General features: G+C 41.4%; 1 protein-coding gene across 2 annotated transcripts in view; it reads right to left on the bottom strand.

The window, feature by feature from the left end:
• Positions 1–18884, bottom strand: part of SLC4A7 (solute carrier family 4 member 7) — a 158310-nt gene that overhangs the window by 74533 nt on the left and 64893 nt on the right. For both annotated transcript variants that reach the window (XM_006261748.4, XM_019497966.2), the window contains exon 2: positions 14239–14320. In XM_006261748.4, the coding sequence (XP_006261810.2) occupies positions 14239–14320 (82 nt within the window). The remainder of the gene's footprint in view (positions 1–14238; positions 14321–18884) is intronic.

Genomic DNA, 18884 nt, shown 5'->3' with positions numbered 1-18884 from the left:
CCCTTTGGTGATGCCAGAGGCAAACTTGCAGGCAGAGGAGCCTGAAGCAAAGACAGCCACCAGGTCCAGGTGCAAGGAAAGGCAGATGACCCAACGGGGCAGACGTAAAGGGATCAGGGGACCCAGAGTGCCCCGCATAAGCTCCATCCTCAGGCCGGGAAAAGGCAGTCTGGCTGTGGAAGCCATTGGGGACAGAACCTTCCTGGGCAGGTGCAAGGTCAGGAGCCCACACTGTGGCAAGATGACTCAGGATCCCCGAGTGAAGGGAAGGTGGGCAAACCAAGGAGGTGTGGCAAACCTGGTGCAGGACATTTCTTTGAGCTGGGATCGGCATTGGTATTTTATGTTTGTCATATTTCAGCCAGAGGACTGGTTTGTGGTTAAAGGGGAGGCAGAGGTCCACGAACAGGAGTGATTGGGGACACCCTAAATTTGAAATTCAGCTGAGTAGACAGAGGATAAAGGATCAGAGTACATTCTGTGGCTGAATGAGGCCAAACCTGCCTGGACTGTAAGACAGGAAGGTGGCAGGGGGAAACAGGACTCAAGGCCCATAGCTGCCTACACAGGGGACATCGCAGAGCTTGGAACCTGAGGTCACGAGGAGTGACCGAAGCTGAGCTCTGCACCATGGACCCCAAGTTAGAGGGCTCAGCTGGAGTAAAAGCAAAGATGGGCTGGGAGGGGAGCCATGGATCAGACAACAGCCTACTTCTTCAAAACATGCCTTATCCTCTGTGTAGCCTGTCCTACTAATTTTTGCATCAAAACATGGCAGGTGAGAATACTGAAACAGGGAGAGACTGCAGGCACTAGGAGACTTTTAAAGGCAGGTACCCTGTAGTGGCACCTGTAAGAAGCCTACAAATAGCTTATACAACCTATGTGAAAGTTGCATAATTGGGCACGGACTATCTTTTCTTAGAAGCAAGCTAAAAGCATAACTATATACAAGTAATATATCCCGACACTGATATTAGTAATTACATTAAAAATTTAAAATGTTTTACTCGTAGTGAAAAAGTGTGTGCGCAAATTTACACAATTTTTTCATAAAAAGTTTTAAATTGCATTTAATTTCACAAGAGTATTTTAGAAGTATGCTCCCCAGTCATTGCTATCCACAAAAGGTGAATTATGTTGCATACAATAATCTTGCATGCAATAACCACCTTATTTTAAATATCCCTGTTTCCCAGCCAAATCCAAAACTTGTAATAATATGATCACTTTCATGACAGTGTTGCATTATAGGCAGAACTGGTCAAACTTTTTGGTTTGTTTTTTTTTTTTTTTTAAATACAATGAAAAAATTGGAAAAAAATCCAGCTTACTGCTATAACTTCCATTTAAACAGTGACTCAGTATTTCAATAAAAATCTATTGCTAAAGCTAGTTATAACCAGCCCTAATTATAGGCTAGGTGTTACAGTTCAGACTAGTAGTTCTCAACCTCATTAGACTCAAGGCATCTCTTGGGGAAAGTGCCAGGTCTTGGCTTTCACTCTTTTTTTAATGCTAAATAAATAAATAAATAAATAAATAAAATAGATACATAAATTTCTCTGTTGCAAAGAACTCGGAAAACTACAACAGGTCAAAATTTGTTAATATTACAAATTCCTATTTGAAATACCTAGGTTTACTTTCTGAATTGCATGGGTATTTGCACACAAAAACAGTGTAAATACTGTGTGGGACCCCTCAGCACCCCTGAAAGGATCTCATGGTAAGCCCAGGTAGTACAGCACTCTCACTGAGCACAAACCTTCAGGGAAGACCAAATGTTGGGTGACACTATGAACTCCCTAGCCCCTAAAGAAAAATATGCTCAGAGAATATATTAGGTATGTAAGATACTACACCTCCATCTCCAACCATACATAACTCATTTTGTAGGTTGATGTAAGAGTGAAACTGGTTCAAGGCCACCCTTCATGTGGATGGCACAGTGAGTAAATAGCCCCCAAATTCCACTAAGATCAGAATCTGCAGCTAATCCTCCTCCTTTTCCAACAGGAAGAAGGCAGAGTAGATTTGCACCCTAAAGACTAAATCAAAGATTCATAAGCTAAGTCAGTCTATAAAGGTGCAAATCTACCCTGCCTTCTGCCTGGCTTCACACTAATACAGGTAAATACCTCTCTTGAAATACACACATAACAGAGAAACTTGAACGTACACAGCTAGGGTTAAGCAAAATGTACCATTGCCCAGTAGGATTCAACCCCACAGTGGTTTTAGAAGAAAACTCCAGGGCAAAGGTACTTTGTGCAACATTTTGCATTAACTGCAATTATAAATCAAGTTGGCCATTGCAGCCAGCAACCTACTGTCTTTTGGAGATTGTTCTGGGAAATGAGCTTTTGGTTTCATCAGGCCTGGGAAAGAAGCAGTCACAGTTCAAGCTAAATACAAAATTAGAACCGTTTCAATTTAACATAATTATGTTAAATGAATTTGGTCACTTGAAAGAGAAGCAGATAGTTATCACTTGTGAAATAAAGAAGTTAACAGAAGGCATTTACTCCTAATATATAATGAGCCAGAAAGTCAACAAAGACAAAAAAATACAAAAATACAACTAAAAACCTGCAGGCTTTGATATCCGTGAATGGGCCTAAAAACAAATTAATAACTTTATTCATCTGTACTTAGATTAGATTGTTACTACCAACCCTCACCCTCCCCATAAAGGGTGCTTGAATCCTGACATCTTGTCTCCATCTCTCCTAAATACACAAACTGGTCCAATAAAAGATATTACTTTACCTCACAAGTCTTGCTTTTTGCAAGTTTTAGATAAACAGCTCAAATAGACTTTCAGAGAGATAACAGAATTATTATATGACCTTCAAACCTTTACTCATTCAAAAAGAAAAACAAAACCATCCCTACATAGATAGTACTGCCAAATTTCAAACAAAGCTTATTAAAGAACTACCTTAAACCAATAAATCAATAGGATTAGCAGACTGCATGCTACTAAATTTAGTATATAGAACTTCAGAGATGAACATTACTTTATCCAAGCTCAGATACTGAAAATCCTTCAACAGGTAATTTAGTGCTTACAGCCATTATTATTATGAATAGATTTAAATATCTTTCAGCAGTTTTAATTGTCAGAAGCACAAGCTCCTTGGTGACAAAGTCAAGTTTGCATAAAATAGGATTAGTAACTGAAACGTAAGATTAACGACATCATTTTTTGTAATATCCTTTGTATTAAAGTTACTGTACCTGATTTCCTGGTTCTTTCCCAGACTAGTGAGAGGGAAGAGGGACACTTCAAAAGAGTCTCAGTAAGACTCTTTTTGAAAAAGAAAAAAGTTGCTCTTGTCTAGCAACTACCATAAATATCATTATTTATGCACACGTTTCCCTACAAATTATTTATATTTACTGGCTTTAAACATTGAGTACTTGCATATGCATTCTGATAAAAATGAAGTTGATAGATGTGCAAAAAAATAAGTATTACAGCTTTAAAAATCCTTTAAGATTTGAAAACAACAAAGCTGGTTTTAAATTGCAGGCTACTTCTACATCATGAAGATGCACTTGGGCAGTAGTAACCAGCAGCACACTTGTAAGATGGGAAACGCCCTTCTTGAGAGCACGGAGGCAGAAAGGGATCTTGGAGTCATTACTGACTCCAAGATGAACGTGGGCCAACAATGCGAGGTCACGGTCGGCAGGGCTAACCGGACCCTATCGTGCATCCACAGATGTATCACAAGTAGGGCCAGAAGGTGATCCTCCCCCTCTACGTGACACTGGTCAGGCCACAGCTGGAGTACTGTGTCCACTTCTGGGCACCCCACTTCAAGAGGGATGTGGACAACATTGAGAGGGTCCAGAGGAGGGCCACCCGCATGATCTGGAGACAGCAGGGCAGACCCTACAATGAGAGGCTATGGGACCTGAACCTGTTCAGCCTTCACAACAGAAGGCTGAGGGGGGACCTGGTGACCATCTATAAACTCACTAGGGGAGACCAGAAGGGTTTAGGGGAGACCTTGTTTCCCCTAGCGCCCCCCGGGATAACAAGGAATAACGGCCACAAGTTGTTGGAGAGTAGGTTTAGATTAGACATCTGTAAGAACTACTTCACAGTTAGGGCGGCTAGGACCTGGAACCAACTTCCAAGGGAAGTGGTGCTGGCTTCTACCCTGGGGGTCTTTAAGAAGGAGGCTTGATGCCTACCTGGCTGAGGTCATTTGAGCTCAGTTTTCCTCCTGCCCAGGCAGGGGGTCGGACTTGAAGATCTACAAGGTCCCTTCCGACCCTACTTCTATGAATCTATGTAAGACTAGATAAATACCCTATAGTTTACAAACATGCTGCCTGCCATTAGGGAGAGTGGTATAAGCTTAGTCCAAAAGAGAAGAAAGATGGAATCAAGGTAAGAAAAGCTGCAGGCCTGTGGCTGCCCTCCAAACTATCACTAAAAATAAAACTATGATGGAAAGCATCTGAAACCTAGTTTAACTTCATGAGGTATTGCAGACTCCACTACAACATCTAACAGGACCAACACATAAAAGAATGACAGCTTAGCAAACCATTAGGCTGTCCAAACTTTGAGTTTCTTTTCTCACAATATTACCATGACAAGACGGAGAAAGCAGACTGGGAAATCAGCTGAAGAACACTGCTGAAGAGTACAGAGAATAAAAGAACAAAGAAAGAAAAACCAAGGTGATTACAGAAATCAGAACAGAGACAAAGAGGACAAGGATGCATTTGGAGGGAGGAGCAGCTGGAGTTGAGGAACAGAGTGAGGGAACAGATACAGACTCCAAATCCCTCCTTTTCCATGTACACCATGAAGAGCTTTGACATGCCAGCTTTCCCATATCCCCACTTTGCACTACCAGGTGGAGCTCAGGAACAAATCGTAAGACTGCCTATTTGTTTTCTTTGCACCAAATACATTATAAAAAGCACCCATCAAGGTCATTTTAACGAATGCGTACAGATTTAACGAATGCATTCACTGCCACTCCAATTCGATGACTCTAGCATATCTTTAATTGGTTAGTTACCTAAGATTTGATGGCTATTCAATTATGTTAAAGGTACAAAATTTTACTGTAAAAAAAAATTTAATATGAGGGACACAGGCTGAGAAATGCTTTTTTTAAAAATGTCGTGTTAAAAACTATGTTTATTAATGCATTTATTCAGCATTTAAAAAAACAAAACAAACCATAGAAGTAAAGTTTTCCTCTATAAATTGTAATAAAATACAGATGTTTTAATGGAACCATGGCAGTAACCAAGCATGAACTTGCCACTAAAGAACAGGATGTTGTTCAACAGCTTCTAAAATAAAATAAAAATAAAATAATTCTCCTTTGGAGATTACAGATAGTTCTTGGTCTTTGGCACTAAATGCCAATATTCAGACCAAACTCTTTTCTGTATTAGTTTGGGGGAAGTTAAAGGGGAGGTGGCAATCAGTTTATAACAAATACTGCAGTTGCAAATGATAACTAAGGAGAGCCAAATGTGCCTTGAAACTACAATTTGTTTTAGATTCGCTTAGATCAGGGGAGGGCAATTATTTGGGCTCGAGGTGAGTTGAAGGGGAGGGGGAGAAATGAGGATAACTGATTGTATCTGGCCTGCCAGCCGCTGTCACAAGCCTAAGGAGGGAATATGGGGCTGGCACGTGGGACAGCTACTCAGTGTGCTACATTGCACCGCATCCTCTGCGGGCCTGGCTGCTGGCAACTGCAATGCCAGGACTGTGCAGCACCAACAAGAAGCTGGGCAGAGGTAGGAGGGGTGGGTGGAGGAGTCTAGGCACCCCAGCTGTGACAGCCAGAATCAGAGGGATTAATAAACAATAATGTGTGCTTCTTGGAGGCGTTTCGTGTTTTGCCTAAATGGGTAATATTAGTTAATATAAGCTTGTAAGTTTGCAAATGTAACTTGTCTGTCATAAGTTTAACCAAACTGATAAATTAACTGTTCATGGAACTGACTGGGCCCCAGAGGCAAAGCTGTAGCTGTGAGATTAGTTGGCCTGTTTTTTGCTCAGGGTTCAGCCTTAGCGATAAAACCTAGATCTAACTGCTAGGCACACCCAAACACATTCCAGGAAGAGGTATCCCAAGAAAGCATATTCAACTGAAGCCTAAAAGGGGTTGGGATTTAGGCAGAGCAATGTCAATTTCAAACCTAAATGTGCTGCATCATAATTTGCTTATTGGATAAACCTGAGTCTGGGTAGTAACCTTTTGTGATGATTTTGACACCTTTCAATCCCATAGGGTAACAGCTATAGGGCAAGATTGTGAGTGGCCCTGAAGCCAACAGATTAGCATAAAACTAGGTATAAAAAACACATGCATCAGGTAACCAGCAGGAAGGAGGGAACAGAACGGTCATTTCTGTCCCACGCCTGGACCCCGGACTCCCGGTGTGAGTGAGGATCGGATCCTGAGCAAGGGCCCTTCTCCGGTAAGCCCTCTGACAGCGTTGATCTTCAGGGACGCCTGACTTCGCTGGAACCACTTGGCGCGCACCTGGCATTGAGAGACTATCGATAAGTTGCCAACCCATGTCTGTCTATTTGTTGTTTTGAACACTCCAGTGTGGCTAATACCCTCACAGTGCCCAGTTGGCCTGTGACGGATTAATCTATCTAGCCATCTGTTATTATCTGTTGTTATTATTTTACTATTAGCTCTTTTGTATTGCCTTATCTGCTTATCGCATTTATCTTTCTGTTAACTGGGGGGGGGGGGGGGGGGGGTGTAACCTATAATAAAATTTGCCTTTATTCCACTCCCAACTTTGCCTCCTCGATCCAAAATTGATACACTCACAGTGCCCAGCTGGCCTGTGACACCCAGCCCAGACCCAGCTGCAGCGAAATGGAGCAGCGCAGGGCATAGCCCTCCCTCATCAGGCTCCCGGCAGCAGACAACAAGCCAGACAGGATCAACAGGTGGGCTGGATATGGCTTACAGGATCTATTTTGCTCACCCCCACCTTGGATCTTCCCAATCTTCTATACACCATTCTGAAATTACTTGCTGTACCTAATTATTCCCAGTATGTTGGAGATGTTTACTTTGCTCCAAATAATTTGGTATTCTGTACTTGTGTTTGATTATATATTTAAATACAATAGAAATACAAAACGCATTTAACTACATAATGAAATTGACTTTATTTTACATGTTATATACCTGACAGTAGTTTCACTGGAAAGCCTGTTCTTCTTGCTATACTTGCTTAAAAGAAGTATTAATCAATCAGAGGCAATACAGAAGCTTCAAAAATCAGAACAGTTACTACAGTAAGACAGAAACAAGTCAATTTCCACAAAATTAATTAGAATGACGAGTCATTTTTGTAGACATTAAGCACTGATATAATAGCTGGTCAACAACATGGTAGGAGGCGATATCATCAGTAATTACATCCAACATTTATGGTTAGTAGAAAGAATCTGATGCCAGTGATACAAGTCATGGGGGTTCTGGCCTGGTAGCTCCCACCTAATGCTTGGGGCTCAGGCCGGAACCAACATTTCATCTGTGAGAAGAGCCAACACTTGGCATCTTTTGGAAAAGAAATTTGTCTGTCCCCCATATCTTACATCAGATGGCTGGGCCCAATTATCCTGCTGAAGGAGCAGATTCTACTGAAGCCTGCCACCTTTGTTAGTCTTGAAAGAGAAAGCAGGTCTACCAGAGCTTAGTTCTGTTGGGGTGAAAGAGAGCCACACACCAGTCAAAATATGGGGCAGAAATCAGACTAAGATTTTAAAAATTCTTGTTCACAAATTAAAGAATTGTGGAAAAATTTTGAAAGGGCAAGATGTAGGATCTGGAATACTGGGGGCTCCTCTACCTCCATTGTGCAGGTAAAAGGTGCAATGCAAGCCTGGCCTGCTGCAGGGCTGGCAGTCAGTGGTGCATCCCTCAGTTGATGGGGCTCCCAGCCACAGGGGAGCACTTGGCCACTTCAATTAATGGCGTGATTAGAACAAGCTACAAAGTTATCACACAAAAAATGTGTAATACCATCAGAGCTTATTGCTTATTTTATCAAGCCATGAATTGGTTGAACATGTAGCTGGGTCACAACTTAAGGCATGATTAACCAGTTAATCGCACCTTAAGTGCAACATGTAGAGGGGGCCCAATCCAGAATATATAGTGTTTAAAAAACAAGGGGGTGCACATACAACCCATTCACAACATTGTATTTGCAAACTTTTATTTTTTACAAGCAATAAAGGCTCCCCCCTTCCCCTTCCAAAAAGGAAAAAAACTACTAGACACGAACATCAAACTGACAGGAGAGCAAGAGCACATGTGAGCGCACACTAGCAAGAACTACAACCTTAATACAAAAAAAAGAAAAGGGACTCTGACCCTTCAGCGTATCTTCTGCCGATTCCTTACAAAAAGTGTTCTTAAGAAAGAGTGTCATACTTCAACTCCGCTTTTGTTACAAGGGGTTGCTTCTTCTGGACCCTTTTTTGAGACTGAAGACTTCAAAGACTTACTGTTTGACAATCCTGTGAAACACCCTATGCTGCCCATCACAAACTCGGCACTATAATATTAACATTTTATGTCCCTCTCATGTCATGTCCCTATACCACCCTTTTACTTAAAAAGGTCATAAATGACTACAACAAGCTGTTTCTTTACTTCAGTTTACACTGTTCTGTACAATTTGTTCTCTATGGAGAATTTAGGGCAATTTATGACATACCATTTAAAAGGCTGTGCTTTTCTTAAATAACTGCTGCAAATTAAATGCATCTCAAGATAGAATATTAAAAATGGTAAACTTTTACAGGCTAAAAGATTCCTAAAAATCAGCAAAGGATTCTATTACCGCTTACAGCAGTATAAGTTCTACCTATATCCAGAAGTTTGCATTTCAGTATCATAAATGCTATTTCCATTTGGTACTGAGAAAACACATTACTAAAGTTGCCAAAATTGTTACAGTTACTTCACAAGTCTTTACCCTACCTATATAAACAACTTCCAGGGGGAAAAGTGAAAATGGAAAAAACAGCTGGCAAGAAGAGGGACTCAGATACAGAAAATTATCTATTACAATTAAACAAAAAGTTAAGAGTTTAAAAGATCAACATACCCAAGACAATGTGTCACTTAAAATATTAACCCAACTTACAATAACATTGCAAAGGGAAGTCTGAGAATAAAATAGCTACTGAACCTTCTTTAAATGTGCAATCTGCTTCTTGGATTTATGCCATGGAAAACTACGTTAGAAACAAAAGACTCTTTACTGAGGTTGTATCTGGAACCAGACTACTATTAAACAAATGCAAATCTCGAATCTTTGCCTTTTTAGTTGAACTGGGTCATTTTAAAGATTGTAGAATAAAAATATTATTATTCTATATAAAAATGCCTGCAACTCAAGGTAAAAACCAAGCCAAGAATTTGCTGTTTAAATTGCAACAATATACTACACTTACTCAAATTCAAGATGAGGTCTCCCCACCTCAATCACCGGGGGGGGGGGGGGAGGGCGAAGCCTCATCCTGGATCCAAGTACCAGCCTGGGGCAGGCAGTGGTTCAGCTCTGGCTTTGGCTCCAAATTCAGCGCAGATGCTGGAGCTGAGCCACCAGCTATGTGTGGGCCAGGGTGGAACACATGGCAGGGAAGGATGGTTGGGGTGGGGCAGGGGGAAAGCACATAGGGAAAACCCATGGTGTGCAACTTAGGTGGAGCACAGGCAAAACCACACAGCTTGCCCTCCCCCACCCACCACCTGCCCTCACCCAGACACTTGCCCCCCTACCCCCCTCCCTCAGCTGCGTACCTGCAGGTTTGGTTCTACCTCCAGCCCCAATCCAGTCATGGCTGGAGTTGCCATCCAGACAGTAAGCAGCAGGAAGGAGGGGAAAAGGAGAAGAGGCAGGCACTGGGCAGGGTTGGGAGAAGGCGGAAGAAGAAAAGGAGGGAAGTGACAATGGCAGCGGGCAGCCAGAAACAGGTGGGAGGGGGGGGAAGCAAACAGCAAATGGCAGCTAGAGATGAGGGAGCAAAAGAAGGGTGGGGGGGTCTAGCCCCACTGCTTTGGGGAGATAAATTCAAGACACCCCTCCAAATAGGGATTTTAAATTAAAAAAAAATATATATATATATATATATATATATATATATATAATTTTTAAGTCAGAGAAAACCAGGATCCCTGGTTAACGCTGGCTATCAAAGCCACATCAGCAGTTTAAGATCTGCTTAAACGTTGTTCTCAACAGAAAGTTGATGAGAACTTTCACCTCACTTACGGTTATTATCCCTATTTATGGTATCAGATAGTTAGGAAGCTAAGAACAAGGTGCTTCTGAAAATTTCACTCCTCATCTTACTGCTTCCACAGAAAAAGTTAGGTATTACTTTATGGCAGTGCCCAATAACTTCAATTGAGAGCAGTGCACTGTAATACACACACAGTCTTCTCAACTGTCATACACACAATTTGACTGTTCTTTTTGCCACTGTGTTATATAAAACTAGTTTGCACTTAACTAGACAGATGTAAAATATCTCTGTCCCATTTACATTCACATTTCCACTTCTGGAACTGCAGTTGAGTTTCTAAAATGAACAGTACCCCTACTGGACATGAAAGTTTTTTCAAACTCAGACTAGATTCCCTATTTTCCATTCCTGGCTCCACAAAACACAAGATTTATCCTTCTATTTTCTTTCCATTAGCATCTTCAGTATCAAGCAGCATAGAAGTCTGACCTACCAAAAGCTCTCAAAAACAGACACAGAAGACAGTTTTGATACTATAGTATCAGCTCCACTGACATTATTACACATAGGCTCTACAAGTGCTTAAGTATCAAGATAAGAGTTTCGGAAGTGCTAGCAATGATGTGCATACATCTGGATAAAAAAATGAATGAAGCTGAATGCTATACTACAGTAGGTATATTATGTATTATTAAGTTAATAAGAATTAAACGCATTTCCGGTTATGTTTCAAAATCCTAGAACATAATTTTTGAGAAGCCAAGTATGAACAATAAACATTAGCACAGGGGAAACAGAGAAATAGCTAGAGGCTTTAAAACATTTACCTGGAGAATACGCTGTACTTGGATTATTTATCAGATCTGTAGGAAAAGGTTTCCCCAGCATCGCAAATCAATATATTCTAATAACTGATACTTTCTAGGAGTACTACCACCACACTGTTTCCTACAAAAGGGGCTGGCAACTTTTTTGGCCAGACTGCCAAACACATCCCAACCTCAACCCATACCACAACTTGGTGTGCCAGGGGCATACAGCAGAGGAACTGCAAGGGACCCAATCCTCACTGCTGGCAGCAGGTGTACACGCACCTCTGGACAGATGGTGAGGGAAAAACCAGGGTTATACTGCAGCAAGGAAGCTGCATACAGCTGCACCAATGTCCAGACTCCTAACCCAGTTCTGTGGCCAGAGGCAGCTACATGCACCTTGGGGCACATGGCAGGGAAGGGGTCAGGGCAGCACAACCCCAGCCCATCCCCCACTGTCTGCCAAGAGGCATATGTGCACCAGCCACCAGCAACAAGCTAGATGGGAGCTCTGCAGACCTTGGTGCAGCAGCTTGCAGCCTCCTGGCCACCTGCCACAGCCAGTCAGGGCTCTAGATAGGCCCCTGCCATACAGTGCTCACAGCAAGCAGCAGAGAGGCCGCAAACAGCTACACCAAAGTCTATGGAGCTCCAGCTTGGCTTGTTGCTTGTGGTGGATGCTGCCCTGGCCCCTTCCCTGCTATGCACCAAGGCATGCGTGCAGCCATCCCCAGCCATGGAGCTGGGCTGGGCCTCCAGGCCCTGGTGCACTGGTTGCAGCCTCCCAGCTGCCTGCTACAGCCAGCCCGGGCTCTGGGCAGCTGCTGTCTGCCATGGAGCTCGGGCTGTTCACAGCAGGGCTTGCAGCCTCCCTGCCATTTGCTGAAAGCAGCCCTGGCTCAGTGGCCAGAGGCAGCTGCCCAAAGCCCAGGCTGGCTGTGGTGTGCTGAGTTGAATGACCTCACATGCCATGCTCTGACATGTATGCTGGGGGTTGGCAACCCCATCCTACACCTTTCCATACCCCTTATGAAATGCAAATATAGTTGTAAATATATTCATTTAACTTCCTCTAATTAGATTGGTTAAATGATTAACCAATAATGCAGCAGCTGGGGGACAGCTGCTGCTGAGAATTGCTCCAAAGCCCTTTGACTGTGGGGAGAGGGGGAAGAGGCAGGCCCAGACAGATAGCACAACCCATGTGAAACCCTGTGCTGGGAGGCAGGGATCACCTGTGAACCAACAGCCACCCACTTAATTGGAAAGTCATTAGCAGGGATCCTGGTTTTCTCCAATTTAAAAAAAGCCCTAAAGGAACCCCAAATCCACATTTTCCCATGATTTATATGAAACACCACTATATATTTTTTAAACTGAAAATTGTGGATTTTTTTAAAACAGAAAACTGGATGGTCATTAAGCTGCTTGCTGTTTTCCTTTTAGGCTATGGGTACTAGTTCCCTCGTCTCTCCCTGTTCCCTCCTCCTTGCTCCTCCCTCCCTCCTGCCTTCTCTGCCAATTCCTGCTAGGGCATCACACATCTTTCCTTCCCTCCCTTCCCTGTCAGACTGCACCCACACAGAATTAAAAGATAAATCAGTAAGCTAACTAGTTATCACTGCACTTGTCAGTTAAACATTAGTCATTTAACCTTTCACGTTTCTTACTCCACACCACATTTAGCTCAACAAAATTACTGTAATAAAATTAGGGATATGAATGCTGATAGCACACTGCAAGTTCACTTATGTTTCAAGTAAAACCAACTGGTATCTATTGAAAAGTCCACAAAAATATGTTTTCAGAAGGCAGGCCTATATGTAATGAACTGAATAAGTAATAATAGTAACTTATTTGTGGGCCTATCCCATCGCATTATTAATGCAAGTGCTTGCTCAAAGACAATTCATTTAAAAAGAAGAATGTTGTAACAAAACTAAGCAAAAAGATGCATTTTAGAAATGTGGAACGGAGACAGAAACTAAAACAAACAAAAACTTATTTTCTACCAAATGGTAACCCACTATTATTAAGTTCTTAAAGTACCACACAAACTAAATCTCAGGATGCTCTGAGGTGGAGCATTATTCCCATTTTGCAGATTAACCAAATTGAGTATTAACCACATTTCTGTAGATAAACACAGAAGGGGTCTATAATAGACCTAAAAATGGAACCTGAATGGGAGAAAAGGTAAGTGGTCTTGTGTATCGTTTCAGACTGAGCTGCCTTTATGACTATTTTGTAATCTGATATGGTCACTAAACAAAACCAACCATTTTTTATGCATTTCATGGTCTTCTACCTTTAAATGTGTTTCAACTTTTTTTTCTTCTAACTTAATAAACTACAAACAGAAAATTTTGTGTATCTATGTGCAATTTGCATTATTTTCCTGCGTCACTTCTACTGTTATTTCTTCAGTAACATTAATCTGTTAATCCGAGTTGGACATTGTGGCACAGCAGGAGGCATGATTGCATGGATCACACGGATGCCATCACACCTTTACCTGAACATGTCGAGGGGCCCTAAAACTGACCCAAATTTTGGCCAGTTTTGCTGAGGGGCAAAGCTCCATACACAGCAGCAATGAAGAATGGCATACTTTCTCACTGGCCTGTAGAGTAAGAAGTTTATAAGCAGTATGCAAAGAGAGCCCTCCTCCATTTTTCACAATCCATATTTTAAGGATATATTTACAGTCACAAGAGTTCATCCCTCACTTTTCCCATAAAAAAGGTAGCTTAGATTCTGTAGCACTCGCCTAGGAAAATCTCTCTTACCAGGAACAATTACAGTTGGATTATTTTTCAGGCTCTAGGCCCTAACTGGAAAAGTTTAAAAACTCATTACATTTTCTAGATTAAGACTTTTCTCAAAGAGCAATTTTTTAAGTGATTTTTTAGAATGGCAATTGCACAGGAAGATTTCCAACCAGAGATGAGCACTAATCAGCATACTAAACAAAGTATAAAGGCTATAAAAAAAATCATTAGGCATAGTGGCTTTGTTCATAAAATTTTATGTTGCAATCAATCATGTAAAACTTTAATTACTGTTAATGAGCGCTATGTGCTGCACAGAAAGAGAAATAGGCCCCTTTTCATTCTACGATAGGGGCATAAAAATACTTACTCTCTAGTTCTTCTTTCTCAAAGTTTGTGTTGACAGTAGAGCTGGTTTTGCCCATATCCACAACAGCTTCTTCATCATGACCCTAAGAAACACAAAATATGAGAATTGTTTAAAATATAAGAAATAATTAAAACCCATCATAACATAGCTATTTCCAATAATATACATTACAGCACAGATTACGTTGTACACACATTATTTCAGGACAGCCAATCTTTTTTTTTTTTTTTTTTTTTGCTCCAGAAGCTGCTTTACAACCATTTTCTGATACAGAAATGAAATAGGATCCTCCGCGTATGAGCTGGACTGTGAAAAAGTTGGTGTTTGCAAAAACAGCCTTCCATTTTCAGACAAGAAAAATTAAAATATTTCCTACTCAACAGAAAGTATTCTATGATCGACAGGAAGCATCAGTGATTCAAACTAGGTGAATTATACATCAGTGAAAACCCAAAATTCACCTAAATACAAAAAAAAAAAAAAAAAAAAGTTTCTTTTTGCTTTAAGTCTACTGAAACAATTTTACCTAGGCATTTCATACACGGGCATTTTACAACACATACATTTCTCCAGTGAAATCAAAACTAGACACCAGCTATCCTGAAAGGAGAACAAAGTGAACGCAGCTAACTTCAGATCCCCATTTTAGTTAACAACCACATATTTAAATAAGGAAGGTTAGAAGGTCACAGATAACTTGTAGGCCATGGACTCTTTAAACAGATTTGCTGTATCTTGTTTATAATTGACAGGTAGCTTTACTGAAAGAAACCCGAATAAAATTTATCTTTATAAAACTAAAAGTAAACTTCAGATTTCCCAAATTCTGTTTTACGAGGCTCTAAATCATGAATCCTATGGAAGCTGTATTTAAAAAAAACAAACCAACCAAACAAAAAACAGGTTATGGATCTGTAAAGACTGGGAACCACTGCTCTAGACCAGTGGTTCTCAACCAGGGTGCTGACATGAGGAGGTGCCACCGTGTGAGGAGAGAAGCATGGGCTGAGGCTCATCCCCATCTGCTGCTGCTATACCTCCACTGCCGAGCAGGAGGCAAGCACTGTAATACAAATTAATTTTGTTTTGAAATGGGGTGCTATTCAATTCACAAAAAAAAACAAGTTAGAGAGGTGTCTCCAATCAAACAAAGGGTGCCTCGAACCAATACAGGTTGAGAACCACTGCTCCAAATTGAGCCTTATCAAGAAATAAACTGTTAAAATACAGGGATGCAAGACCTTTAGCCAAGTAGCAGTTTGTATTCAGTGATAGAAGTCTATTAAAAAGATCATGGATGCTGATTAATGGAAAATTCTAGGAATTAACATTCAACTTGAAGACAAGTAAATATCTGAAGCTCCACAGATTTAGAGAGACTTCCTTTGAGGGCTTCTCTAACACAAAGTGAGGAGTAGTTAAGAACTAAAAGTCTCTGCAATTCATGTTTGTAACACATGATGCCAGATCAAGGCTTTTTATACACTAATAATTTACCCTGAATTTCCCAAAACTGTGTGATTATCTTGTGAAAAGTGGCTTAAAGGCACAACTGTAGATAGTTTCTTGACCTTACCATCTTATCCTTGGCTTTGGAATTCCCTCCCTGGACTCCGCCCAGAGCCCACACCTGGACATCTTTCTGAAGGGTATGAGACCTTCCTATTTGGGCCGGTGTTTAAGCATACAAAATGAGATTGAGGTATTGTTTAAATTAGGATCTCTACTTTATATAGATATTTTAATTTGGGTTGGGTATTTGACCAAAGTTCAATCAATTGGCTGACTGGTGAAATATAAAAAAATGCCAATAGGTACAAATAATACACAGAACAAAGCACTAATTTTCCATTAAGAAATGTGTCAAAAAACAAATTTTAAAAAGTAGTTCTGTCAAGAAAACTTCCAAAAAGGAGTATAGTTCTTTTTTGTAAAATTGCTATAATCTTTGACTGGTGGAAAAATATATGCAGTCCATTGACTGGTCAATTGACTGGCTTGCCAGCCTTAATTCTAGTTCCCTTAGGCTATGGACAGACATTACAGAAACCGGTTTAACCCTGTTACAGAATAGATGTCCAATGCACATAAACTGGTTTGAAAATGGTTTGAGAGAAACCTGGCTGAAACCGGTTTAATGCAATGTCTGTCCCAGACCCCTTGCTGGTTTAAATTAAATCAGACTCCCCCCGACATCCTCTTTGGCTGGGCAGAGCTCTCTCCTCCACAGCAGAACTGGCCCCTCCCCTCTGCGCCCTGGCTGCAGTTCAGCAGAGACTTGTAGGCACAGCAGCATCTGCCTGGCTTCCTCCTCCTCTCCCCCTCCCCTCACCATGCCCTGCTAAGCGGGGATCCCCTGTCCCCTCCACCTTACATGGACACCTCAGCATTAATTAGCACACCACATGCTGGCTACAGTCTTGGACCGTGCTGTGGCAGACAGCAGTGTCGGCTTATCAACAGCTCAGCTGGCAATGTCCTTCTGTTCCTTTTTTAAGAAGAATTTGAACTAATGAGAGAGGCTGTTTGTTTTCTGATGAGGTGATAAATGCTGATAACAGAGCTGGTAAGCGCTCTGTTATCAAGGAGGGGGGACCCCCTCCCTAATCCTGCCGGGCCTGGCCACACCCCCCTCAGATCAGCAGTGTGGAAGGGAAGGGAAGGGAAGGCTGCTCTAGCACTCCCCAGGCTTCTAGCCTGAGCCACTGCAGGCATGTGCCTTCATGTCTGTGTACTTGCAAAGTGATTTAGCCTAGCCAGGTTAGATTAACCTGCAAAAAATTGAATCAATTCAGGCTCAGGCTTTTTGAATGTCTGTTCCTAGCCTTAAAATTGTTGTTCTTTTGCTGTGCTCCTGTTTCCATAATAATAAAAGTTATTCTGTCATTTTAAGCCACCCTGAGCCTTTGTTCGAAGGGCAGCACACGAATGAAATAAAACAAACCAATCTTGTCCTCCAGACCTGTTACAAGTGTCAGAACCCAGTAGTTGAGTGCCTATGTCACAGTGGAAGGTTTCACTGATTTGATGCCTATAATGCAGTGGAATTTCTAGCCACGGTGGAATTTTCCGCTACGGAAGAAAACCCCGGTGCAGTAAAAAGTTCCTGCCAACTTTATGCAAACATGCACACCACCGTTGGCCGGTTCTAAATTATTCATATTTGGTGACTCGCGATTGGCTTGTTAGTCATATAAAAGTTAAAGCAGTTTCCACCCAAGTCGGAGAACTCCGCGCACATCTTGAAGTGAACTTGGAGGACTGATCACCCACCGACTCCCCGTCGCCGACCGTCCCAACGTACCCCCGTGCCCTGCAGGCCCGATAAGCCATTCATGTAATTTTGTCTTACTCGGAGAGCTCATGTTTGCAACTGTAACCTAAGTCAGTTCTTCTTCCTGCGCTGTGTACACCGACGGCATAAGTAAATAATCTCTTTGTTCAACCAATACGCTTCAGTGCCTAATTCCGCTCCATCGGTCAAAAGTACCCGCCTGCCGTTTCGGGGCTACTGGCCACAGCCCGGCCTACCACTCAACCGCCACAACAAGCAGAGTTAAACAACAGCAAACAAGTGATTTATGCTCAGATCTCTACTACTAATAAATATGCAACGGTAATGTAACAGCATGAAGCCTGAAGAAAAATAGTGGCTGCCAGAGAAATACGTATCTACAGAACATGCATCTTCTTTATACCCTCATTTAAAGACAGAACGCCTGGCTTAAACAGAATAAAAGCTCCACCTTCTCATTCAATCCTCCCAGAAGAGATTGAATTCTTCTTATGTTTACCTAACAGGTTAATCCAAGATCAAACTTGTGGTGAACTTCAAAACCATGATGTGATGGTTGCACATCCTCAGATGGTCAATACTTCTTGTAACAAACAACTTGGATTCCGCACCCTGTGTGTTTGACTTCTTATTTGGATGAGCTGGTCTTCCACCACTACGTTTAATACCCCACAACAGCAGGTTTCTCTTAAACTGTGTTTTTTACATTCAACATATGAAAACGTTCTTGAACCTGGTGAAATGCAAACCATATTTTTTGGTAGTTACAAGCCACTTAAGCTTCCATATCTTCCCCCTCCACCCTCTTTTTCCTCTATACTTCGGGGATTTGGCTTCAGCAAATGATGAACAGACTGACAGAGAAAGGAACATGCATTTAAAAAAAAGTCTCGACTTTCTAGAGGTGTGTTATAGGAAACTCAGATAAACTCTAGGTAAAACAGAGGGATTTAAGAATATACATGGAGAACTGTACTAGTAAAGAGAAATGGAGTAAAAAGTCAAATTTTTACTTTAAAGACTTCTTACATAAATACACAACCAATGTGGTAGCTGGTTTAGAAAGAAAGCAGCCAATTTGAGACACCTTAATTACGGTTTTTGAGTTGGCGCCATTTCCCAACCCTGAAACTTATACTGATTCTTTAGGAGTTTAGAACTAATTATTTCAAATTACCCAGATCAGATTTCAAATTTCCCATGTTAAATTGCTGTTTATCTTCATCAAAAGTTCTTTCTTGTAAGAATCCAGATGATCACTGCAAGTTTCTACAGCTGCATACAAACTACAAAATTTATAGCTTTAATTAAATTTGACCTTCCAGTTAACATGTTAATATGTAAACCTACA

The sequence above is a fragment of the Alligator mississippiensis genome, chromosome 5, assembly GCF_030867095.1.
Source record: "Alligator mississippiensis isolate rAllMis1 chromosome 5, rAllMis1, whole genome shotgun sequence".
NCBI classification, from domain to species: domain Eukaryota; kingdom Metazoa; phylum Chordata; order Crocodylia; family Alligatoridae; genus Alligator; species Alligator mississippiensis.
Note: the sequence above shows the minus strand (reverse complement) of the source record. Positions and strands in the feature narration are given on the sequence as shown.